This window comes from Sinohyriopsis cumingii, chromosome 5 (assembly GCF_028554795.1).
Source record: "Sinohyriopsis cumingii isolate HCF-2022 chromosome 5, ASM2855479v2, whole genome shotgun sequence".
In the NCBI taxonomy this organism is placed as follows: Eukaryota; Metazoa; Mollusca; class Bivalvia; order Unionida; family Unionidae; genus Sinohyriopsis; species Sinohyriopsis cumingii.
The window spans coordinates 96,317,283-96,338,375 of NC_142965.1; the positions used below are offsets into that span (position 1 = coordinate 96,317,283).

Consider the following 21,093-nt stretch of genomic DNA (forward strand, 5'->3'; position numbering starts at 1 on the left):
ATATATATATATAGAGAGAGAGAGAGAGAGAGAGAGAGAGACAGACAGACAGACAGACAGACAGACAGAGAATGTGGGTATACCCAAGTGTGTGTAAGTGGACCTTATTTAAAATAATCTGTAAATATGTTGGGGGATATGCGGCAGATGGGTATTTTATCACCAAATGTGTTGTCCTCGTTAAATACAAATTATTATTATTACTTACAAACTACTCAACTTCAGGTCTGGAAAAGCACACTTTATTATCATATTAATATAAATAAATCCATTACCATCCATCACTTTTTGCAGCCTGAAAGACAATGAAACGACTAAGAAAATAGAAGATGCTTTTGTATATGAAAGATAATTTTAATTCCTGATTAAACAAGAAATAAGACTGGATATTTAAGTGCACAAGTATTTAATAAATCTGATAATCTGGCTTAAATGCTGAACAAATTTAACAATTTCATCTATGAACTTTTGTAACCAGTAATGATTTGTGAAATATTCAAGTCTGTCTTAATCTGTCATGACACATCTGAATGTTAACAGATACAAGTAATACTACAATAAGTCTATAACAACTGAACATTTACCATATACTGTATAGTCATGTACAAGCTGAATCTAACTGCAAACTGCACAGACCCAGACTACACTCACAAGTCTTGGTCTATGGAATTTGTTAAGAGTAATCAGTAGAATTGAGAACACAGATCCTGAACTGCCACTGTATAATGTGCCAGAAGATCAGGGTCTATACTGTTTGCCGTTGGATCTTACGTTTGAGTATATATGACACAAATGTCCTACGAAGACCTTATGCCACACTGTTTAATAACATGGGCGAGTCAAGTGTATATGGTACAAATGTACCATACTGGCCAGGTGCCATACTGTTCAATTACCTGGTTGAGTCTAAATATTTATCAAAATGGGACTCAGACTGCAAAGAAAGTTTAAAGTGATCTAATTATTATTATTAACATATGCTTATAATAACCGTGAAGCTGATTACCAGCCGTTTCTGGTTATTTGAAGTGTTTTCAAATAAACATTTATGTTTGTGCAGAACTAACATGTGACATCAGAAAAGTGTCTGTCGCTAAACTGAAAATATATTTCATGATTTTAAAAAATATTCTCTATGACAGATGTAATATTTCAGGAAAATAATTTTAGAATGTAAAACAAAAGAAGAAGAAGAATAAAACCAAATTCAAATCACGGCTAGTAAACCCCTCTATTGAAAAATGAAGAAGAAAAAAATACAATAAATTACATAAAACATTTACATTAGCATGCCTACAAACTTTCTTGAACAAAAAACATCTCAGTAATATTGCTTTTAAAATACTTTCTTTTACTGATGAAAATGAATATTCGTGAAAACAGATCAAGCACCCCCATAAGGCGAATAACACGAAAAACAAGAATACACTGAGGTTCCATTCACAAATAAAGGAAAGTGACAATGCTCCTTTATATTATGTACATGACTGTATAGTCTATTTGATTTTTATTGCACCCAATTTTTTTTACTTTATATCAAAATCAACTAAATGTAGAAAAGTTTAAATATCAAAGTGGCTGGTCAAATAGGTGTTAGGTAAGCACTAATACATTTTTAATTTTTCATGCCTTGAAAAAAAGGTATTCTTTGTCATCTATAGGTAATTTGTCAAAATGTGAATCTTTTAAACATCAGGTTAGTCCACTTTCAACACAGACACAAGTTTGACAAGTATACAGTCTGCCTCAAAGATATGTCACCCTGCACATGAACCTATTATACAGTACAAACAGGACCTGAATTGTGTCAAAGTCAAAGAGATCCTAAGCAGAGAAAGTTCCAGTGAGACAATATGTTTTCTTCTTTCTTAATAAATTCTCATCATATTCCTGCACACTGATTTTTACATAAAATGCAAAACATGCATTTCCCACATATCATGAAAACCTGTTATCATAACTGTTTTAATTATCCCCATCTCAATCAGTACTGCATACGAAGCACATACTCATCTGCCCTACTGACAAAGGCACAAAGCAATGCAACACTTAATATCCTGTCAGAGTTAGCTCTTTGGAGAAGCAACTTAATCTGCATAAAAGGTACAATGTTACAATACACAGACTAGACGGGGAAAAATAAACAAGGGGCTCTACAAGGGGCTGATGCACTACTGGTCCCCCCACCACAAAAGATCAGATTAGTACAATTTAATTTTAGAAGCAACTAAAAGTCATAAGGAGAGTCTTGCATAGAAACCCCATCCTGACAAGACTTTGATGTACAGTAGCAACAACAAGATTTTCAAGATGGCTACTTGGGTGGTCATACTGGATCTCAGATCAGCATCATTTTTGTTTAAGACCAGCTAGTCATCATAAGAAATAAAACCCTATGCTGATATGACTTTTTATTCAGTGGCTGCCATACTGGATGGTGGATTGGCACCATTTTCATTTATGAAAATCTACATGTCTCGATAATGTTCTCAGTGAGAAAAAAACTTGTTGACATGATTTTAAAGATGGTCACTGTGGTGGCCATATTAGATATTCTAACAGTCTTATTTTCATTTAGAACCAACTAGACACCATAAGGAATCTTCTGGTGAAATGTCATGTCAACAAGACTTTTGATTTTGAGGAGTAGTGATAAAAGTTTCATGATGGCTGCCATGGTGGACACACTGGACATCAGATTGGTAACAAGTTCATTTCTGGCCCAGACATTGTAAGAAGTCTTTTACAAAAACCCTCACAAGATTTTTAAGTTGGCTGCCAGGGTACTGCTGTAAGTCAGGTTGGAACCATTTTCATTAGTACCAACTAGACATCATAACAAGCCTTTGAGTGAAAACCCCCATGATGATATGACTTTCCATTTAGAAGTAGTGATTACAGCATTTTAAAGAAGGCCATCACTGTAGCCATAATGGATATATGAGCAGCACCAGTTTCATTTAGACCATGGGATGAATGTACTTGCAAAGTTTCATCGCAATCCTCCAATTAGTTTAGGAAGAGTAATGATGAGCTTGTGCTAACAGATGGCTGGACAATGGACATTTGATGACAACTATGGTCTATGATCAGAAGAGCTAAACATATCCTAAATTTCTGGGCCAGTTATTAATGCCAACAGCACTTTCAAGGAAACTTGCTGATCTGCCTGAACCAGTGAATTTTCACAGAACTTGAATACAAAAACTATTTTCATAAAAATCAAATAGACTTTACATTTCTTTTTGGTCAAGTCAAAGAAAGAATTAAATGAAATATATAATATATATAATAATAGTACAAAGGATTTCATACTTTTTTTCTCCTTCAGTTGTTACCTCTCATTCACCCTTTCTCTCCACTTTTCAAGATTAAAGAAAACGGTGTGATATGCAATTCCGTATATTCATGGGGAAAAAGTAGAACTAGTTATATTTCAAACCTAAGCTACCCTAAAATAAAACTTTAAAAACACATGTACATTTAAATAAGTATACATGGAATGAATTCAAGATTACAAAAAACATACCCCTGATGAAAAAAGTACTAATTACAGCTTTCTATGATATGTGGATGCAGGAATAAAATATGCTAATCATGAGGTAAAATGTACATTAAATTATTTTCTTTGTAGTACCACTTTCTTTGGTAAACATCTATTTTTGAAACCTTTGTTGACCATGGCATTTTACATATAAGAGATAGCCTACTTGGAAGAGACTGAAATAAATTATTAACTTACTGTTAATTATGTGTACAATATACATGTATATGTATGTGTTAAACCTGCCTGTAAAACAATTTCAAAACAGTTTCATAATGTATGCTGTATATACTAGCCTACAAGTCAAACTGCAAATTGTATAGATCCTGGTCTGCCATCGCATAATGTGCCGGCAGATCAGAGTCTGTGAAGTTTGTTAGTAGTAATCAGTAGACCAAACAATACAGACCCTGATCTGCAGGTACATTATGCTATGGCAGATCTGGATCTTGGTTGTTTGCAGTTTGCCTTAACTTATAATCAAATATATATGGTAGATGTTTAGGGTTGAATACTGATAAGTACAAGTCTATTATGACATGCAAGTAGCATACCAATTATCAGTGTCAAAAGTACTCAGCTGAATTGAAATTATTATTATCTTACCAACAGACCTGTGCCAGCCGATGTCTTTATCAAGTATACAGCATGACCTGCTAAGAACTGTACTCTACATTAATGTGTGACCGATATGACATTAATTCATATGCAAATTACTACAACTATAATTGGTTAACTTGCAAGCTGACATTACCCCATTTACCCTGATCATCATTTTTGGAATTCTAATGTGGAGCAATTATGTTATCTATTCATGTAGGCAGGTTTACCTGGCTAAATAATTTATCAAAAATTTATCTAGCCATGTACAGCTCCTAAACGAATGCAAACAGCAAATATACAGATCTGCTGTCCCATCATGTGCTATCATACTTGGGTCTAAAGATTTGCTACTAATAGATCAGAGTCAACATGCTACAACACACTACATCAACATGCTACATCACATGCGAACAGACCAATGTCTACATACAAACATTGACACAGACCTGCTGTTACATCACATGCCAACAGACCAAGGTCTACATACAAACATTGGAAAAGATCTGCTGTTACATCATATGCAAGCAGACCAGAGTCAAGAATTAAACACAGATCTACTGTCGCATTATGTGCAAGTATAGCCGAGTCAACAAAGAGAAAAAGATCTGCTACTGCATTATGTGCTAGATGATCAAGGTCTACACACAGGCAATTGAAAATGATCAAGGTCTACACACAGGCAATTGAAAATGATCAAGGTCTACACACAGGCAATTGAAAATGATCAAGGTCTACACACAGGCAATTGAAAATGATTAAGGTCTACACACAGGCAATTGTAGATGATCAAGGTCTACACACAGGCCTGGAAATTGTACAAAACAATATTGAGATTTTGTTTGAATCAATCAAATACATCTGAAAGATCACTTCTGATAGTGGAATCTCAATCTTAAACGTCTTCTAGATGACATAATAAACAACACCACTGGCTAAAAGGACTGTTTGAACACAGGGTTATTTCTGTTACTTTAACATTTAATTATTTTATGAAATGGTCAATAAATGTGCTCTGATAACACTAGTTTGAGCATTCCATTTTCTATCTCACCCATTACTTTTGGTGCATTCTTTCAAAAGCAAGAGTAAATAAAGAAAAAGCTATAATGCATTTTTAAAGCAGATTTAAACTTGTGTTGGTGGTGACATTATTAAGGCTGTAAGAGGATTATAAATCTGACACTAGAGGCTGGATCCATGCCTGCAGTCAGGTGTTTATTATAAACAAAAGCTTAAAGTACTTTTATTCTACAAACATTAAGGGTACTGTAAATACAGTGTGACACCGCTATAGCACGGTAGTTGGAAGCCATAAAACCCATAGACCAAACCATGTTATAAGCAACCAGGTCAGATAGGTGAAAAAAATTAAGCATGTACCCAAAAAAATTGAGTGGGGAAGAGAGAAGGTAATAAATGTGGGTGCAAAAATATGTGCTTCATTGGCACAGTTAACATTATATCGATGCATATTAAATGAGAAATATATGTGTAGTGAAAACAGAGAAGGCATATATAATATTTTACTTTATTCAGAGAACCATGCATTGGTACATATATGTGTATACTGTTTATATATACATGTCTAATGTAAAGCATGAATAGAGTATCAACACCATGTGCTTACCCGCAAATCTCATCACAGACATTGAATCCACAAGTAATTCCATTGTAAATATGCACACAGAGATTTAAAATATTTAATAATTTTGTCACGGGTTATATAGGTCTGAATTCATATCGGTAAAAGTTAGTTTGCATTTTAAGCCGCTGTTGGTAACGTTCGTAAGCATAAACTTTTTTCCTGCAAAAAGAAAACTTTCACAGCAAGTTAACATGTTCCAGTCACATTGGAAAATGAAACAATCTGTACTGACTTCCCTTGAAGAAAGGTTCTTTGTTGTTTTTTTGAAGATTGTTGTCAACTTTCTTTTTGATGAAGGGTGCATGCGTTATTAAAGTGACTGCTAAAGGACAGCTTTGCAGACCCAAACAAATGCCTATTTCTTATTGTGGCAGCAACATCAAATAATTGTATTGCATGACTGAGACTTTGTTTTCCATTTGCTTTGTACATTTTCATAACAATCAGTGCTTCAAAGGTAATATGTTTTCTTTGAAATTTATGCAAACTATTTTTACTGGGTACATTTTAAAAAAAGGAATTGGCTGTCATTTGGTTGATTGTATTTACTGTTCCTCCCCGACTATTGAATAGACCAACAAGTAAGATCATGGGTTCTTGTTGATGTTTTGTTTAAATTGTTTATTTTTACATTTGTGGTAGCGGAGTGATACTGCCTTCTACCCTTCCACGCATGCATTAGAAATGTAAAAAAATAGGTCAATGGATGATAGAGATGCATGTGTTCTGGTCTGATGGCAGGGATTACTACAGAAAATATGTGTTCTGAAGGATTTAATTCTGAATGAAAAGAAGAGGAATTTTACTTAGCATCGACATACAAATGTCAGTCTATATAAATATATTAATTACTAGCGAGCAGCTGAAAATGCCTCATCTTGTTCATCCCAGCTTCAAGAAATGTCAAAACTAAAAACAAAAGCGGATATCTCACAACATACAGTACTCATGCTAGATGTCAACATAAGCGAATTATGATATAACAATGCGCTGTTAAGATGGTTTGTCAATATGGACAAAGAATTTGTTTATGTAACAATAGCTAAATTTCAGTGCATTTTATTTCAAGTTTGTGGCTTCCTTTCATGGGGCCTCTAAATTTCTCCACTCCAAACCAATTGTTGTATATACAAGTTTAAACAGCCAACAATGTCGCCAATAAAATAAAATAATCATCTGATGGTTACATTTTGCTGTCAATAAGAAAATTGTTTTAGCAATTTGCGACACTGGTGAAGCCCTGTGCAATCTGTGAATAAACTTTTAACAAGTTATTTTTTGTACTTTTAAGAAGATGAAACTATTTTTTCATGTACAAGAAAAATACATATAAAATTTCAGGAGCCATGTTTGTCTTGTATTATTCATATGTGATCTCTTCCCCAAAATGATAATAAACTTTTTATGGTTTTTTTTGTACTTTTAAGAAAGAACTTTTCTTTGGTGCATGAGAAAAATGCATGTTTATGAACATTAGGGAGCCACACCTTGACGGTGTTATATCCAAATTCGTGTTATAACAGAGCGTGCTATAGCAGGTTCACACTGTACTTGCTTAGAAGTAGAGTTCAACTGCAAACCATAGAAACTGATCTGCCATTGCATAATATGCCAGATGATCAGGGTCTGTCTTGTTTGTTGATTACTCTTAATTAACTGTATAAATCCTGGTCTGCATATGCATTATGAAATGACAGATCTGGGTCTGTGCAGTTTTCAGTCTCAATTGACTAACACTGGGGTATATACAGTAGTCATGATCGCTAAGTAGTTAGCATGCTGGACGTGCAAGGCAAACATCATGGGTTCTGACCAGATTAGGATGGGTTTGTTGCTGTGGTGTGCCACCCAGAAGAACACATTACTACCATTGCCTGAGCACTCTTTCATGTTCTGATGTGCCACTAAACATCAACAAACAAATTAACAAATATTATGCTGGTTATAAAATGAATGACAGATTTTAAGTAGTAAAATATGCATGCAAAATGAATACAAGAATGACTTCTCATGTATCAATTACAGAATTATTGGACTATCAATTTTCTTTTAAGATCCCATACTATGGTACAGTGAAACCCCACTAAAACAAGATGGTATAGGTCCACAAAGTGCTATTTTACTATGTTCTATATTGTGAAATATCCAACAAAGAAAATATTTCACGTGCATCATCTTTGCTATACAAGATTGAGGTGGTGATGGCGCAAAAATTATGGACTTAATGCCATAATTAACTCAATGCATATTAAACCACTCCTACAACAGTTCTACTCCAGTCAGTGTCTGCACTGCAACAAAGGACTGCTGTTTATAAATGTGGCTTTGCATTACTAAAGAGAAAAATCCATGAATTAGTATTTAGCAGCATACCTAACAAATTAACAAGAATTAAGGTTGGAGTGGGGAAGGAGGTACATGTATGAGGCAATGACCAAAATGGCTACTAATGATCTAGGTAATAAATTTGTTTCAATGGGTGTGTATGATGATTGATTGAGATTTTTGAGACCACTGCAGTTTTATGCTTGGCTGTGTAATCCATATCACTGAGAAAACATCTGTTGCTGGCTATTATTTACCCTGATGAAGCAATGACTGTACATACAATGGATCTGAGACAAACAAAATGAAGGCAATAACTTTATTGTTGATGGTTAATAATAATTAGATTACCAAATATCAGGTTTCTGAGGTGTTAACATCTTTCATAAATAAGCAAGAAGCCTTGATCTTTCTTTTTCTTCAAGAATACAAAACATCTTGCCAAATTATTCAATTAAACTCATTTATTTTGACATTTAAGCTTTGTAGTACTTCAAGAAACGGGTGGAATTACTGAAATTTTTCAGGAGTCATGCCATAACTGTGCAGTGGGGTTTTACTGTATATCAGCATTCATTTCTTTGCAAGAAATGGCCTACCTTGGTCCAGACATATTAAAACTTCTAACAAAATTTAAGCAAATAAGAACTTATAATCAGATCTCACTATTATCAGGAAGCAGCTGTCACTCAGTGGTTACACTGCCTCAGCACAGTGTAGCCTGTCATGTGCTGATATGCCATTCAACACCAATCCCCCTCCTAAAAACAAAAACAAAAATTGTCAAAGAAGATTTAAAAAAGAACTTCTTTTTCCTCTGAGATAAGATTTTTCCAACTGGTCTGAATGTGAATATTACATAATTCAACAGCTTCACTATATAATTTCATACAAAACAGTTTGAATACAGAAAAGCTTGAGCAATGTGACAATTTAATTGTATACATGTTTTGTAGTAAAAGACATATTTGCAAAATTTGTGTCTAATGATCCATGCAGGATAGGCAAATCTACAAAGACTACTGCAGCTTGTCATAAAACGATCAAATTGTCAAATAAACGTCTATGATTCTGTAATACAAAAAAAATGAAAAGAAGTATAATGCAGATAAACTAGATGGATGTGCTAAGCATATTCACAAGTATGTGTTTCAAAAAATAATTGTTGTACACATGAAAATCACTTTGATATATATTGTTATTTACTTACAATAAGTAGATTCAACAGGTGCTGGTAAAAATTCATGTTTTGCTGACTTTTGGAATTCCTGGTTCTCTTATTTTTAGTAAATTATCTGATAAAATGTTGCATTTTTGTGTTAAAGAGTATCGCTTTCACAAATATGAAGCTCTAAATTTAACAGGTCCACAGAACATGACCTCAGACTGGTGGAGTTGCTGGAGACCATGTTACACCAGATCTCCATTATGTCAGAGATCTTGACTGGAATCATACTGACATGAAAAACATAAAAAGCAATTTGTACATGTGCATGAGCAAACAAATAATTTATAACAGAAGATACCAGATGAAGAAAATAAAGATACCCATAGAAAACCACAAGGTAGGACAGCTACTACGGCATGTACTGGGAACGTAACCCAGAACTATTAAGGTGCTAAAATGTTAAAAATACTCCAGTCAAACTAAAGATAGTGACTCAACTTCTTAAGGCTACCCATAATTGACCTATCAACAAATACCAAGCACATACTACTTAACAGTGACCAAGGTGGACCTCCAGTGATGTTTTAGGGTTCTCATGGTCAAAAATAGGCCCAATTCCCAATGAGAAACATTTATAAATATCACACAAAACTTCCCAATTTAGCAATTTTCTCCTGAAAATTGTCTTCAACAGGTCTAGTCATTATGAAAATTATGGACCCAGGCATAACTGCCATGTACTGAAGAATAATTCCTGACTGTTAACCAACTATACTACTAGCCACCTGGATTCTCTGCATAATGGCATGTACATGAAAAAGACCTCTGGCATATATGAAATTTAAAAATAACCCCAAAATTAATATATTCTGGCAATTTCCATCTGATTTTGATAACATGTTCAGTAGACATGTTTGCTGTTTAAATGTTATTCAGTCTTTCACAAGAATCAAAATATTAAATTTCAGAGCAGTTGACATGCTTCTAAGTATAAAAATCAAAGTAGGTAAATTTAATGTAGACATACAATTAGGTCTACCAATTTCTCATTTTGCAAAAGTTACATATGGATCATGGAAGTACAAATAAAGTACTACCTCATTATAATGCGGTCCATGGGAGCCTTAAGAGTATGCTGCCTTATAATGCAACGCATTATACAACACCTAATAATTATAATGCGGTCCATGGAAGCCATATAGAATACTGCCTTATAATGAATTATATTATACAATACCCCGCATTATAATTCTGTCCATGGAAGACATATAGTATACTGATTTATAATGGGTTATATTATACATTTATCCCTCATTATAATGCAGTCCATGGGAGCCATAGAGTATATTGTTTTATAATGTAATACATTATACATAAAATTTCACTACCACATTAGGAAATGGGATTCCAAATCATACCTAGAGGAATGTTACAATGAAAGGCATTAAAGTAAGATAGTGCTATATAAGTAAGTATAAATCCTCTAATTATCAATACGAAATCTCCCAGTAATGTACACAGTACCATCATGTATAAAACATTGTGAAAAAAAAAAGAAACTTTTTACCACTGTATTATACAACATGAAAATGGTTACAGGCAGGTAAATCAGTTTTAAACAAAACTCTCTTTAAATTATTTTCTTTCCAAAATGCTGTAAATGTTTCAGAGAGTTATCACCAGTTCAACCCCAGCAAATCATCTAATGAATGGCAGTAATTTATCAGTGGTGGTGAAACTTCTGTGATATTGTAGTGAGATTGAAAAAAATTCAGAAAGTCATCATTTTATATATGATAACCTCCCCACATCTGCAATCACTACAACATAAACAGACAAAATCTGCAACCGACACTTCAGGACAAAATCAAAGAATTTTATATCTGCAACAAAATTTCCACTATAATATATGAATTTTTGGATAATGTTCCTGGTTTTAAACTACACATGCACACAATATTACGAAATGGTATCTAAAACAGTCTCATCACATTCAAAGTGTGCATTGATTACCACAGGAGTCAAACACTGAACTCTCCAGACAAACAATATCAACTAAACATTCATATGCAAAAGATCACTACATGTACAATGTCACTAAAAAGTACAACAAATTTTAATTAGAATTCAAATTAAAATTTTCATACAAAATAACTGCTTAAGTCTTTTCAAAAACCCAAAAAAAGGCAAATGAGCAAATTTTACAAGAAATTACTGCAAGACTTAACTTAAAAGTGCAACTTCAAGAACTCCATTAATAAAAATGTTTCAAACTACAAATTCATATCATGAAACAATTTATACAAATTTGAAGTTTGTGGGTAATAACTGAGATCTGACATTTCTCCACAATATGTATTTGACAATTTTTTTCATTAACATACAAAACATACTGGAATAACATCAGAATTCAATCGATTGATAAATTAATAATTTTAAAAAGCTAGGCTTCGTGGGACTAAATCATGCTTTACGTCCATGAAGAAAAAAGGATAAGAGATTCCATTCATGCTGGACTGCAAGTGGTGTTCCTGTTGCATTACACATGCAATTATGTGTGCTTATACTTGTCACCTACTGGGAAAATACCGTAACTCCCTAAACGAACCATTATTCCGGTGCCAAAATTCCAGCAAAATTCTTCATACACATTAATTACTGTGCAGAATGGACTTATTCTAATTATAGATATGATATTATATTGGAAAATACTCAAATTTAATGTTTGTACAATTTGGTGTCAAAATTAAAATAATCAATTTTGATTAGAATCGAAAAATTGCCCCATTATCTAGTCTTGCACATATTTTAGTACTCTTTGGCCTAGCTATGTGAATGTAGTATAAAATAAAGTATTTAATTGGAAACTTTGACACTTTTGCTGCTGTTTATCTATACAAAAACATGTTGATGTATAATATATATATATATATATATATATATATATATATATATATATATATATGAGACTATAATCTATACAAGAAAAAACTTTGAATTTCCTGCTTGAATAGGACCAGTGCAAATCATGATCGGGTAAGCAGTAACAAATAAAACCTTACTTAATAACTGAATAATCATAACCTTGTATCTATAAATGTGTCCAAATTAAATGAATACACCTGTTAAGATGGTGTGATTATAAAAGCTTATTTCCAAATACATGGCCAAAGTTCAATATCACACAAGGAACGTACCATGATCAAACTGCATACAAAATTCTGAAGACTGAACCTGACTCAGGTTTTTAAATATATATATAAAGCTTCATACCAAAGTTAGTTTGAATGAATGAAGTAATTCAGAAGTTAGACTGATGTGATGAGCCAGATGGATATGGGAAATGCTATATGCCTCCTCCACTGAATATGGCAGGAACATAAATCAGCAGAACCTTCAGATCAATATGCATTGAGCCTTTCACTAAATTTTGTGGATTTCAATTCATTCCTGAAATACTCTATGGTCTTGTTTATTCCAACTTCCAGTTGCACCTACAAAGAGAAATGGAGCAATTAATAATGCACAATTGATTACAGATTACATATAAGTTGGGTCCAAGTACAAACAACACAGACCCTGATCTACCACCAAGGAATTTTTGACTCTCAATCTTGCATCCCAAGGAAAATCACTGTGACAAAACCTCCTGAAAAGTGGCCCCTCTATAAAAAAAACCCACCAGTTCCGATTAATATACATTTCACCATATATTCTTTACTTAGATTAACTGGATTGTCTGCAAGGAATTTTTTACTCTCAATCTTGCATCCCAGGGAAAATCTCTGTGACAGAACCTCCTGAAAGTGGCCCCTCTATAAAAAAAAAAACACCAGTTCGATTTATATACATTTCACCACATATTCTTTACTTAGATTAACTGGATTGCCTGCAAGAAATTTTTGACTCTCAATCTTGCATCCCAGGGAAAATCACTGTGACAGAACCTCCTGAAAGTGGCCCCTCTATAAAAAAAAACACCAGCTCCGATTTATATACAGTTCACCATTCATTCTTTACTTAGATTAACTGGATTGTCAAGGTAGTCATATATGTGTGTACATATACACTTTAACAACACATCAGCATAATCCAGTGCCAAGCAAAAACTAGGTAGCAATGCTGGCACAGGTGAAAATAATTTACAAGATCCCTATTAAAAGAAAACCTTCCAACCAAAAGTAAAAATGTACAATACAGCCAAAATTAAAATGGTAAAGATGTTGCAAAAAATCCCCAAAAAGGTAAATAAAACAAAGATAATGGCCAAAACAGTAAAATCGTTAAAATATTAGTCAAATTAATTTTATATAAAATGCACACTTTTCAAATAGAAAAAGGAAGACTTCAGTTGGAAATTATCACAAGATGCAAATATCGTATGAAAAAAAGGAAAGACTTCAGAACATCATCAGAGGTTGCACATATCCCACAGAAGACAGGCTGCCACCATTGGGTGACTCTTATGACATGCTGGAGAGTTGATCATGCTTATTCTACATCACCTAAATCAAAGCATCATACCTCTTTCGTCATTTAAAAATGCCTAAAGAATCAAAGATGTTGACATTCAGTTTAGTTCTCACATTCAATACAAAACCATATTACCAGTAAATTTTCTGTATGTTTTCAGTCAGGTAAACAACTTGTTTAGTAAGGTATATGAATAAATCTTGGCCTAGTAACCCCAACAATTCAAACTCATTCTTTTGGCAGACTTGGAACAAAATGTGCATGTAGCATTGGGTATGTATTACATATCAACTAAAATCAGCATATACCTGTATCTTTAGGCACATGAGTATCACAGTCCTTTGTATTATGTTAACAAGCAAAACTTATAGACCCCACGGTGTTCCACTAAAATATATTTAGGACCCAGGGAAGGCACTTTTAATTCAGAATTTGTTCTAATTTTCATATAAACTCTTAGAGTACCATGGCATATATTCTTAAAAACATGCCTTCCCTGAGTACCATGTATGTTTAAATGGAACAGCCCTGAAGTATTACATGATATCAGCTTTAGATCTATGCATGTTAAACATGGGTAGCTATGGAACATATGAAAGAACCAACTGACCAAATGGTCCCTCAGATTTCTTTAAATCACAGAAGGTGGAGACAAAAACATGTCTCACAAGCTGACAGCTCCTAATAGTTGAAATTTAAAATGAGGAATTCCATCTCTAGCTGTTAAAGATTACCATACTTTGCTCCACCGGAAATATCAATGTAGCAATAATTCATACAAGCACAAGGATTTATAACTTAAGTAAAGTGCTAAGAAAAATACATTACTGGTATTATTACCTTAGGTTCCCAATTCAGGTAAAAAATTAATTACGGGTATCATTACCTTTGGTTCCCAATTCAGTTACAAATTCAATTATTGGTATCATTACCTTTAGTTTCTAATTCAGGTAAAAAAATTAATTATGGGTATCATGACCTTGGTTCTGAATTTAATTAAAAATTAAATTACTGGCATCATTACCTGAGGTTCCCAATTCAGGTAAAAAATAAATTACTGTTATCATGACTTCAGGTTCCCATTTCAGGTAAAAAGTAAATTATTGGTATGATCACCTTAGGTTCCCAATTCAGGTAAAATTAAATTATTTGTATCATTACCTTAGGTTCCAAATTCAGATAAAAATGAAATTACTGGTATCATTACCTTAGGTTCCCAATTCAGGTAAAGTTTTGCTCTGCTGATATCTGGCTTCCTCTTCCTTGGGTCATCTTGCATTGCAGGCTTATTAACAACCTTGCTATCACCACCTATAGTGATGTTAGGGAGAAAAATGCTTTTCACATTAAAACAATGGACATAAAGAAGAATTCTGATGTAAGAAGTTACCCGAGAATTATTGTAAAAAAAAACCAGTAAAATTTTTTATAAAATGCATCAGCACAAACAAAATGCAGAAAACAGTTACATGTTGCTAGAATATATATATATATATATATATATATATATATATATATATATATATATAGTCATTATGCACAGATAACATATCCTTGTATGGAAAGCAAGCAAATTACAATGGTCAACTAAAAAGATATGAGTCATCTGTTTTTGGCTTGAAATTCTTAACCACGAATGTTTCAAATCTTTTCCAATTAATTCCATTTAAATTTTTTATATCAAATGTACCTTTATGAAAACAAGACTTTTGTAATAAATACTAACCAAGTTTTGAGTCTTACCCACTAGTCTCTTAATTATATCAGCAAAGTCCATGATGGTATGCTCATCTGGATTGCCCAGGTTGACTGGTTGTGAGTAATTACTGTTCATCAGAGCTACAAGACCCTCTACCAAATCAGTCACATACTGGAATGACCGTGTCTGTTTACCCTCTCCATACACCTGAAATGGAGAGAATGTATACATACAGGGTTTAACAGCACATCAGCACAATCCTGGCTATACTATGGCATATTAGTTAATGCATCCTAAATAAGACACAAAATAATGCCAATGGCAAAAAAGGACAAAAATCCCTAAACTACAAAGTCTCATTTTTTACATAAACCACACCTTTTAAAACGTCCAAGATCTACACAGCTAAAACGTTATCATGGACAAAAAAATGGATTCTTACATCAGTTACTTTTTACAATCTGCTTATAATGGCAGATCACCCTTCCAACATGCTGATGGGCACATCAAGCTTATTTTATACTCTCTATCCTGCCGGTCGATTAAATTGAGATATATGATGGGTCTAATTTAACACAAAAAAACGTAATGTTTATGAATAATTATCAATAACAAAACATAAAGAAATCAGCTTTACAAGGACCCTATGGCAGCACTATGCAATATAGTTATATTTCAGGACCCAACAGGAAATTAGTTTTGATAAACTTTTATGGATCATCCTTTGTGCATCATATATTTTATGCTTGCATTATAACTGTTTAATATAATATGTAGGTACATACTCTGTCAATGTTATTTTATTGTTTTATCTTTATTTGTGGATGGCTCTACGTCCTTCTTGGCATATATGGCTGGTTAGAACTTTCAAGCTGTCCATTAAAACTTCCTAAATACCTGAAGGCGTATTGTTTACTAATTAAAGATATGGATATATTTGTGAACTAGGTGTTTTGGGCTTGTGTTCTTGAAATTGATATCAGGCATGTACACCTTCCATAGTTACTCTGCAGTATGTTGACAGTGAAATGCCAATAGTCAGCTAGGAAGAAGAGCTAGTCTCCCATAGCAGTAAACACATGGGTTTGGGGCAAGTAGAATATCTAAAAAAAACAGGTTGGATGAGAACTATTTTCAACTACATCAGCCTGTTTAGTACATACTATTGTGCAGAAATGTCTTCTAGGAAACAGGCTTGTTTTTGCACTGTGAGCATCACATGGTGTCAAAAATGACCTTCAGACATGAAAATTGACGGTATTAATTTGGGGTTGGGGTGCAAAAATTTCTTTTGCTATGAACTGCCATTGACTTCTCTGATCATTATAATAATCTTTTGCTTTGTTTTAATATAGGTCTCCAAAAATATGGACCTTTTTGACCTCACTTGTGTATTTGATTTTTTATGATTTTTTAATTCGAGGTCGCTGATTGCGGCATTGAATATGTATATAAAAACTGGTCACTGCCCCCTTAAAATCTAAATGAATGCTTCAAGGGAGACAACTGCAAGTGTATATCAATGACTTCCTTCTGAAAACTTGTGTGAAGTATAAAAATTAAGTTAACACATACAGCTGAACAAACAAAAGATTTCTCCAAGACAAAAATGGCTGATCCAACTCTTTGTTTGTTAAGTTTCAATTTAGGTTTGAAAAATTAGCTATGTCTAGACCTGCCTACTTATTGCAACAGATTGGCAAAGTAAGACTTGAAGTATGCCTAGAACCATGGGTTGGCCCTGTAAGGTTTCAAGACTGATGCATGTCTAAATCTGTCTACTTATTGCAACAGGCTGCCCCTGTAAGGCTTGAAGAATGAAATAGGTCTAAAACTGTCTCCTTATTGTAATAGGCTGCCCATGTAAGGCTTGAAGAAAGAAGTGTGTCTAAAACTGTCCACTTATTGCAAAAGGCTGCCCATATGATTTTTGAAGAAATATGTCTAAAACTGTCTCCTTATTGTAATAGGCTGCCCATGTAAGGCTTGAAGAACAAAGTGTGTCTAAATCTGTCCACTTACTGTAGTAGACTGCCTCTGTAAGGCTTGAAGAATGAAGTGTGTCTAAATCTGTCCACTTATTGCAAAAGGCTGCCCATATAATTTTTGAAGAAATATGTCTAAAACTGTCTACTTATTGGAATAGGCTGCCCATGTAAGGCTTGAAGAACAAAGTGTGTCTAAAACTGTCTACTTACTGTAGTAGACTGCCTCTGTAAGGCTTGAAGAATGAAGTGTGTCTAAATCTGTCTACTTACTGTAGTAGACTGCCTCTGTAAGGCTTGAAGAATGAAGTGTGTCTAAATCTGTCTATTTATTGTAATAGGCTCCCAATGTAAGGCTTGAAGACTGAAGTATGTATAAAATTGTCTACTGGTTGTAACATGCTGCCCCTGTATGTCTTGAATGATGAAGTGTGTCTAAAACTATCTACTTATTGTAATTCGCTGCCCATGTATGTCTTGAATGATGTTGAATGTTAAAAACTCTCTCCTTATTTTAATAGGCTGCCCATGTAAGGCTTGATGAATGAAGTATGTCTAAAACTGTATACTTTATTGGTAAAGATTGATCTTGTAGGGCTTGAAGAATGAAGTATGTCTAAAACTGTATACTTTATTGGTAAAGATTGATCTTGTAGGGCTTGAAAAGTGAATTATATCTAAAACTGTATACTTTATTGGTAACAATTGCTCTTGTAGGGCTTGAAGAATGAAGTATGTCTAAAACTGTATACTTTATTGGTACAGATTGCTCTTGTAGGGCTTGAAGAATGAAGTATGTCTAAAACTATACTTTATTGGTACAGATTGCTTTTGTAAGGTTTGAAAAGTGAATTATGTCTAAAACTGTATACTTTATTGGTAAAGATTGCTCTTGCAGGGCTTGAAGAATGAAGTATGTCTAAAACTGTATACTTTGTACAGATTGCTCTTGTAGGACTTGAAAAGTGAATTATGTCTAAACTGCCTACTTCATGTAACAGATTGCCCATATAAGGCTAAAAGGATGAAGTATGTCTCCAACTATCTACTTACTGTAATAAGTTGCACCTGTAAACAAGGCTGCGTACAGGATTTGTGGGGCCAAGGAAAAATTCTCTAGCAGGCCCCTATGAATTACAAAAAGAATTATCTTTGGAGATGGACACATAACTGTTGTGGGCCACCATCATTTTATCCTAGTTGTCCAACCATGTCTGCAAGGCAGTTTTTAAAGCTTGAAGAATGATGTATGTCTAAAACTGTCTACTTACTGTAATAGGCTGCCCCTGTAAGGCTTGAAGAATGAAGTTACTAACAACACGGCCATCATTCATATGCATTCGTGGTCCAAATGTATTGAATATCCTGGCAACTCGCACCTCTATATTTTCCTGTTAAAAAATGTAAGAAATGCATGAATATGTTAAAGCTGATAAATTATTCTGTGTCACAGGATTGTTCAAGCGGATTAAAATCAGATCTTCACTGTCCTACATGAAGATCGGACAGTGACTGCTTAGAGAGTCATGTTCTGGTGATCTTTGAATTACCCAATGGAAATGCAGCTTTCAGAAATTTTGAAAGTGAATAAAGTTGTTGGCACACATTTATGCACTTCACCCATACTGCTCAGTCTCTAAAAGCATAAGCCTTCATCTGCTTGGCTGATAAAATTAGCAATTATGGTAGTAACATGGGTCACCAGAACATGACCACTAAGCAGTTGCTATCAGATCTTCAGGTAAGACAGTGGGGATTTGATTTTAATCTGATTGCAGTATTGTTTCATCAGTACTATGATATATATAATGTCACACCATTATGTCATCAGCAATGTGAATTATTTTGTGTCACAGTACTGTTTCATCTACACTATGAATTGTATTGTGCCATCAGCAATATGATTATATTTTGTGATAGTTTTGTGTCATCAGTAATATGAAAAACAATTTCCTTTTAAAAGCTTATATTTATGGCTGTTCTTTCTGACTGAAGATGGTATCCAGGGAATACAAGCATTTGGTTGCTTTTTAAAAAAAAATCTGCCAAGGTACTCTGACTAATCAGAGTTCATATGAAAATTCTAAATTCCATATATGCCCAACTACTCTACGTTGGTATTACTTCTCTGGGTCCCAAGTATGTTATACTGGAACAGACTTTATTGTTAAATGTACTGTATAAAACAGAAATTATCTGCTGAAATTAAGTGTTTTGTTTTGCTTAAGTTTTTCCAGGCAAAAATGGAATATTTATACTCTTCTATATTCAATACTTATGAATCTATTACTACAAATTTATGGGTGAACTTTACTGTACAATATTTTCTTGATTTCTTACTTTAGAGAGTATTTATTGAGAAATCACATTTTTTTCAATAATTTTTACATCTATTACACTCAGGAATAAATAAGTTCTAATCACACACTTATTAGTAAATAGATATTAACCTTTGCTTTGAAAGCACATACCACTGTACTAGATCTCATTAAACATGTCTACTGCCACACTGTAAAATTTCCCAAAAATTAGCATGTGCTATGATGGCAGAGAATTTCCAGAAACCTATTTTACTTGAGGGGAATTCAAATCAGGTGGCATTATCAGATGACCATGATAATGACAACCATTTACATGACGTATCCAAAAGTGTGTGTGTTGAGATATGGCAAGGGCATCCAAAAGTGTCTGTGTTTATATATGGTAAGGGCATCTAAAAGTGTTTGTATTGAGATATGGCATGGGCATCCAATTGTACTTACACGGGAATGTGGTAGAGGCACTGAAATATGCTGCACTGAGTTGATGTAGGGGTGTTCATATTCACTTGTATGTATGAAAGGGTCAAGAGATATAAATACCTGTTTTGCATAAGCATAGCACATGGTCTCAGCTACTCTCTTGCCCTCATCGTAGCAAGCCCTGGGCCCTATTGGGTTCACATGACCCCAGTATTCTTCTTTCTGGGGATGAACTTCTGGGTCTGGGTTGGAGAGATAATTCAAACTTTACTGGCAATATACACTGTGAGGAACCTACCATTTACTGCTATATAATTTTTTGTTAAATACATCTAGTCTTTAAGCACAAGGTTTAAAGATTATGCTTTAAATTTACGTACAGAAGGGTTAGCAATGAAAAATATGAATTTAATATAGTTATTACTTTGTACTAAACTGATCTTCTTAAAGTGAGAAAACAAAAGCTTTACAATACTTATTGGTCTGATTTCCGACTTTACACAAAGTACTGATCCATCAAAGATTTTTCATCAATGCATAACAAGAGCATCATCATAATTGTTGTTGTTGTTCTAGGGTTTAACGCCATTTTTCAGCACAAGATAGGCTATACATGGCGGCCAGTATAACTGGTGGAGGAAGAACCCTGGAAAACCCAGGGAAGAACCACCGACCCACAAGAAGCTACTGGCAGGTTTCCCCACGTACCCATGCTAGCCAAGCCTTGGACTCAAACCCACGCAGACAGAGGTGAGATGGCAGTGATCCAGAACAGTGAGCGCTTTAGACCACTAGGCCACTCAGGGCCCCAGCATCATCATAATAACTGTCCTCTGTGTAAACTCTAGTCCAGTATAGTTGATTTTGGAGATTAAAGGCCAATGGGTCTCAACAACATCAACCTTTGCTC

At 34.0% G+C, this 21,093-nt stretch overlaps 1 protein-coding gene across 1 annotated transcript in view; it reads right to left on the reverse strand.

The window, feature by feature from the left end:
* Nucleotides 1-226: 226 nt before the first annotated feature.
* Nucleotides 227-21,093, reverse strand: part of LOC149799819 (UDP-glucuronic acid decarboxylase 1-like) — a 62,764-nt gene continuing 41,897 nt past the window's right edge. The window contains exons 8-12 of the mRNA XM_089959237.1: nt 20,304-20,425; nt 18,714-18,833; nt 15,502-15,664; nt 14,966-15,069; nt 227-12,779 (exon numbers count right to left, since the gene is read on the reverse strand). Of these exons, the coding sequence (XP_089815363.1) occupies nt 12,687-12,779; nt 14,966-15,069; nt 15,502-15,664; nt 18,714-18,833; nt 20,304-20,425 (602 nt within the window). The 3' untranslated portion in view covers nt 227-12,686. The remainder of the gene's footprint in view (nt 12,780-14,965; nt 15,070-15,501; nt 15,665-18,713; nt 18,834-20,303; nt 20,426-21,093) is intronic.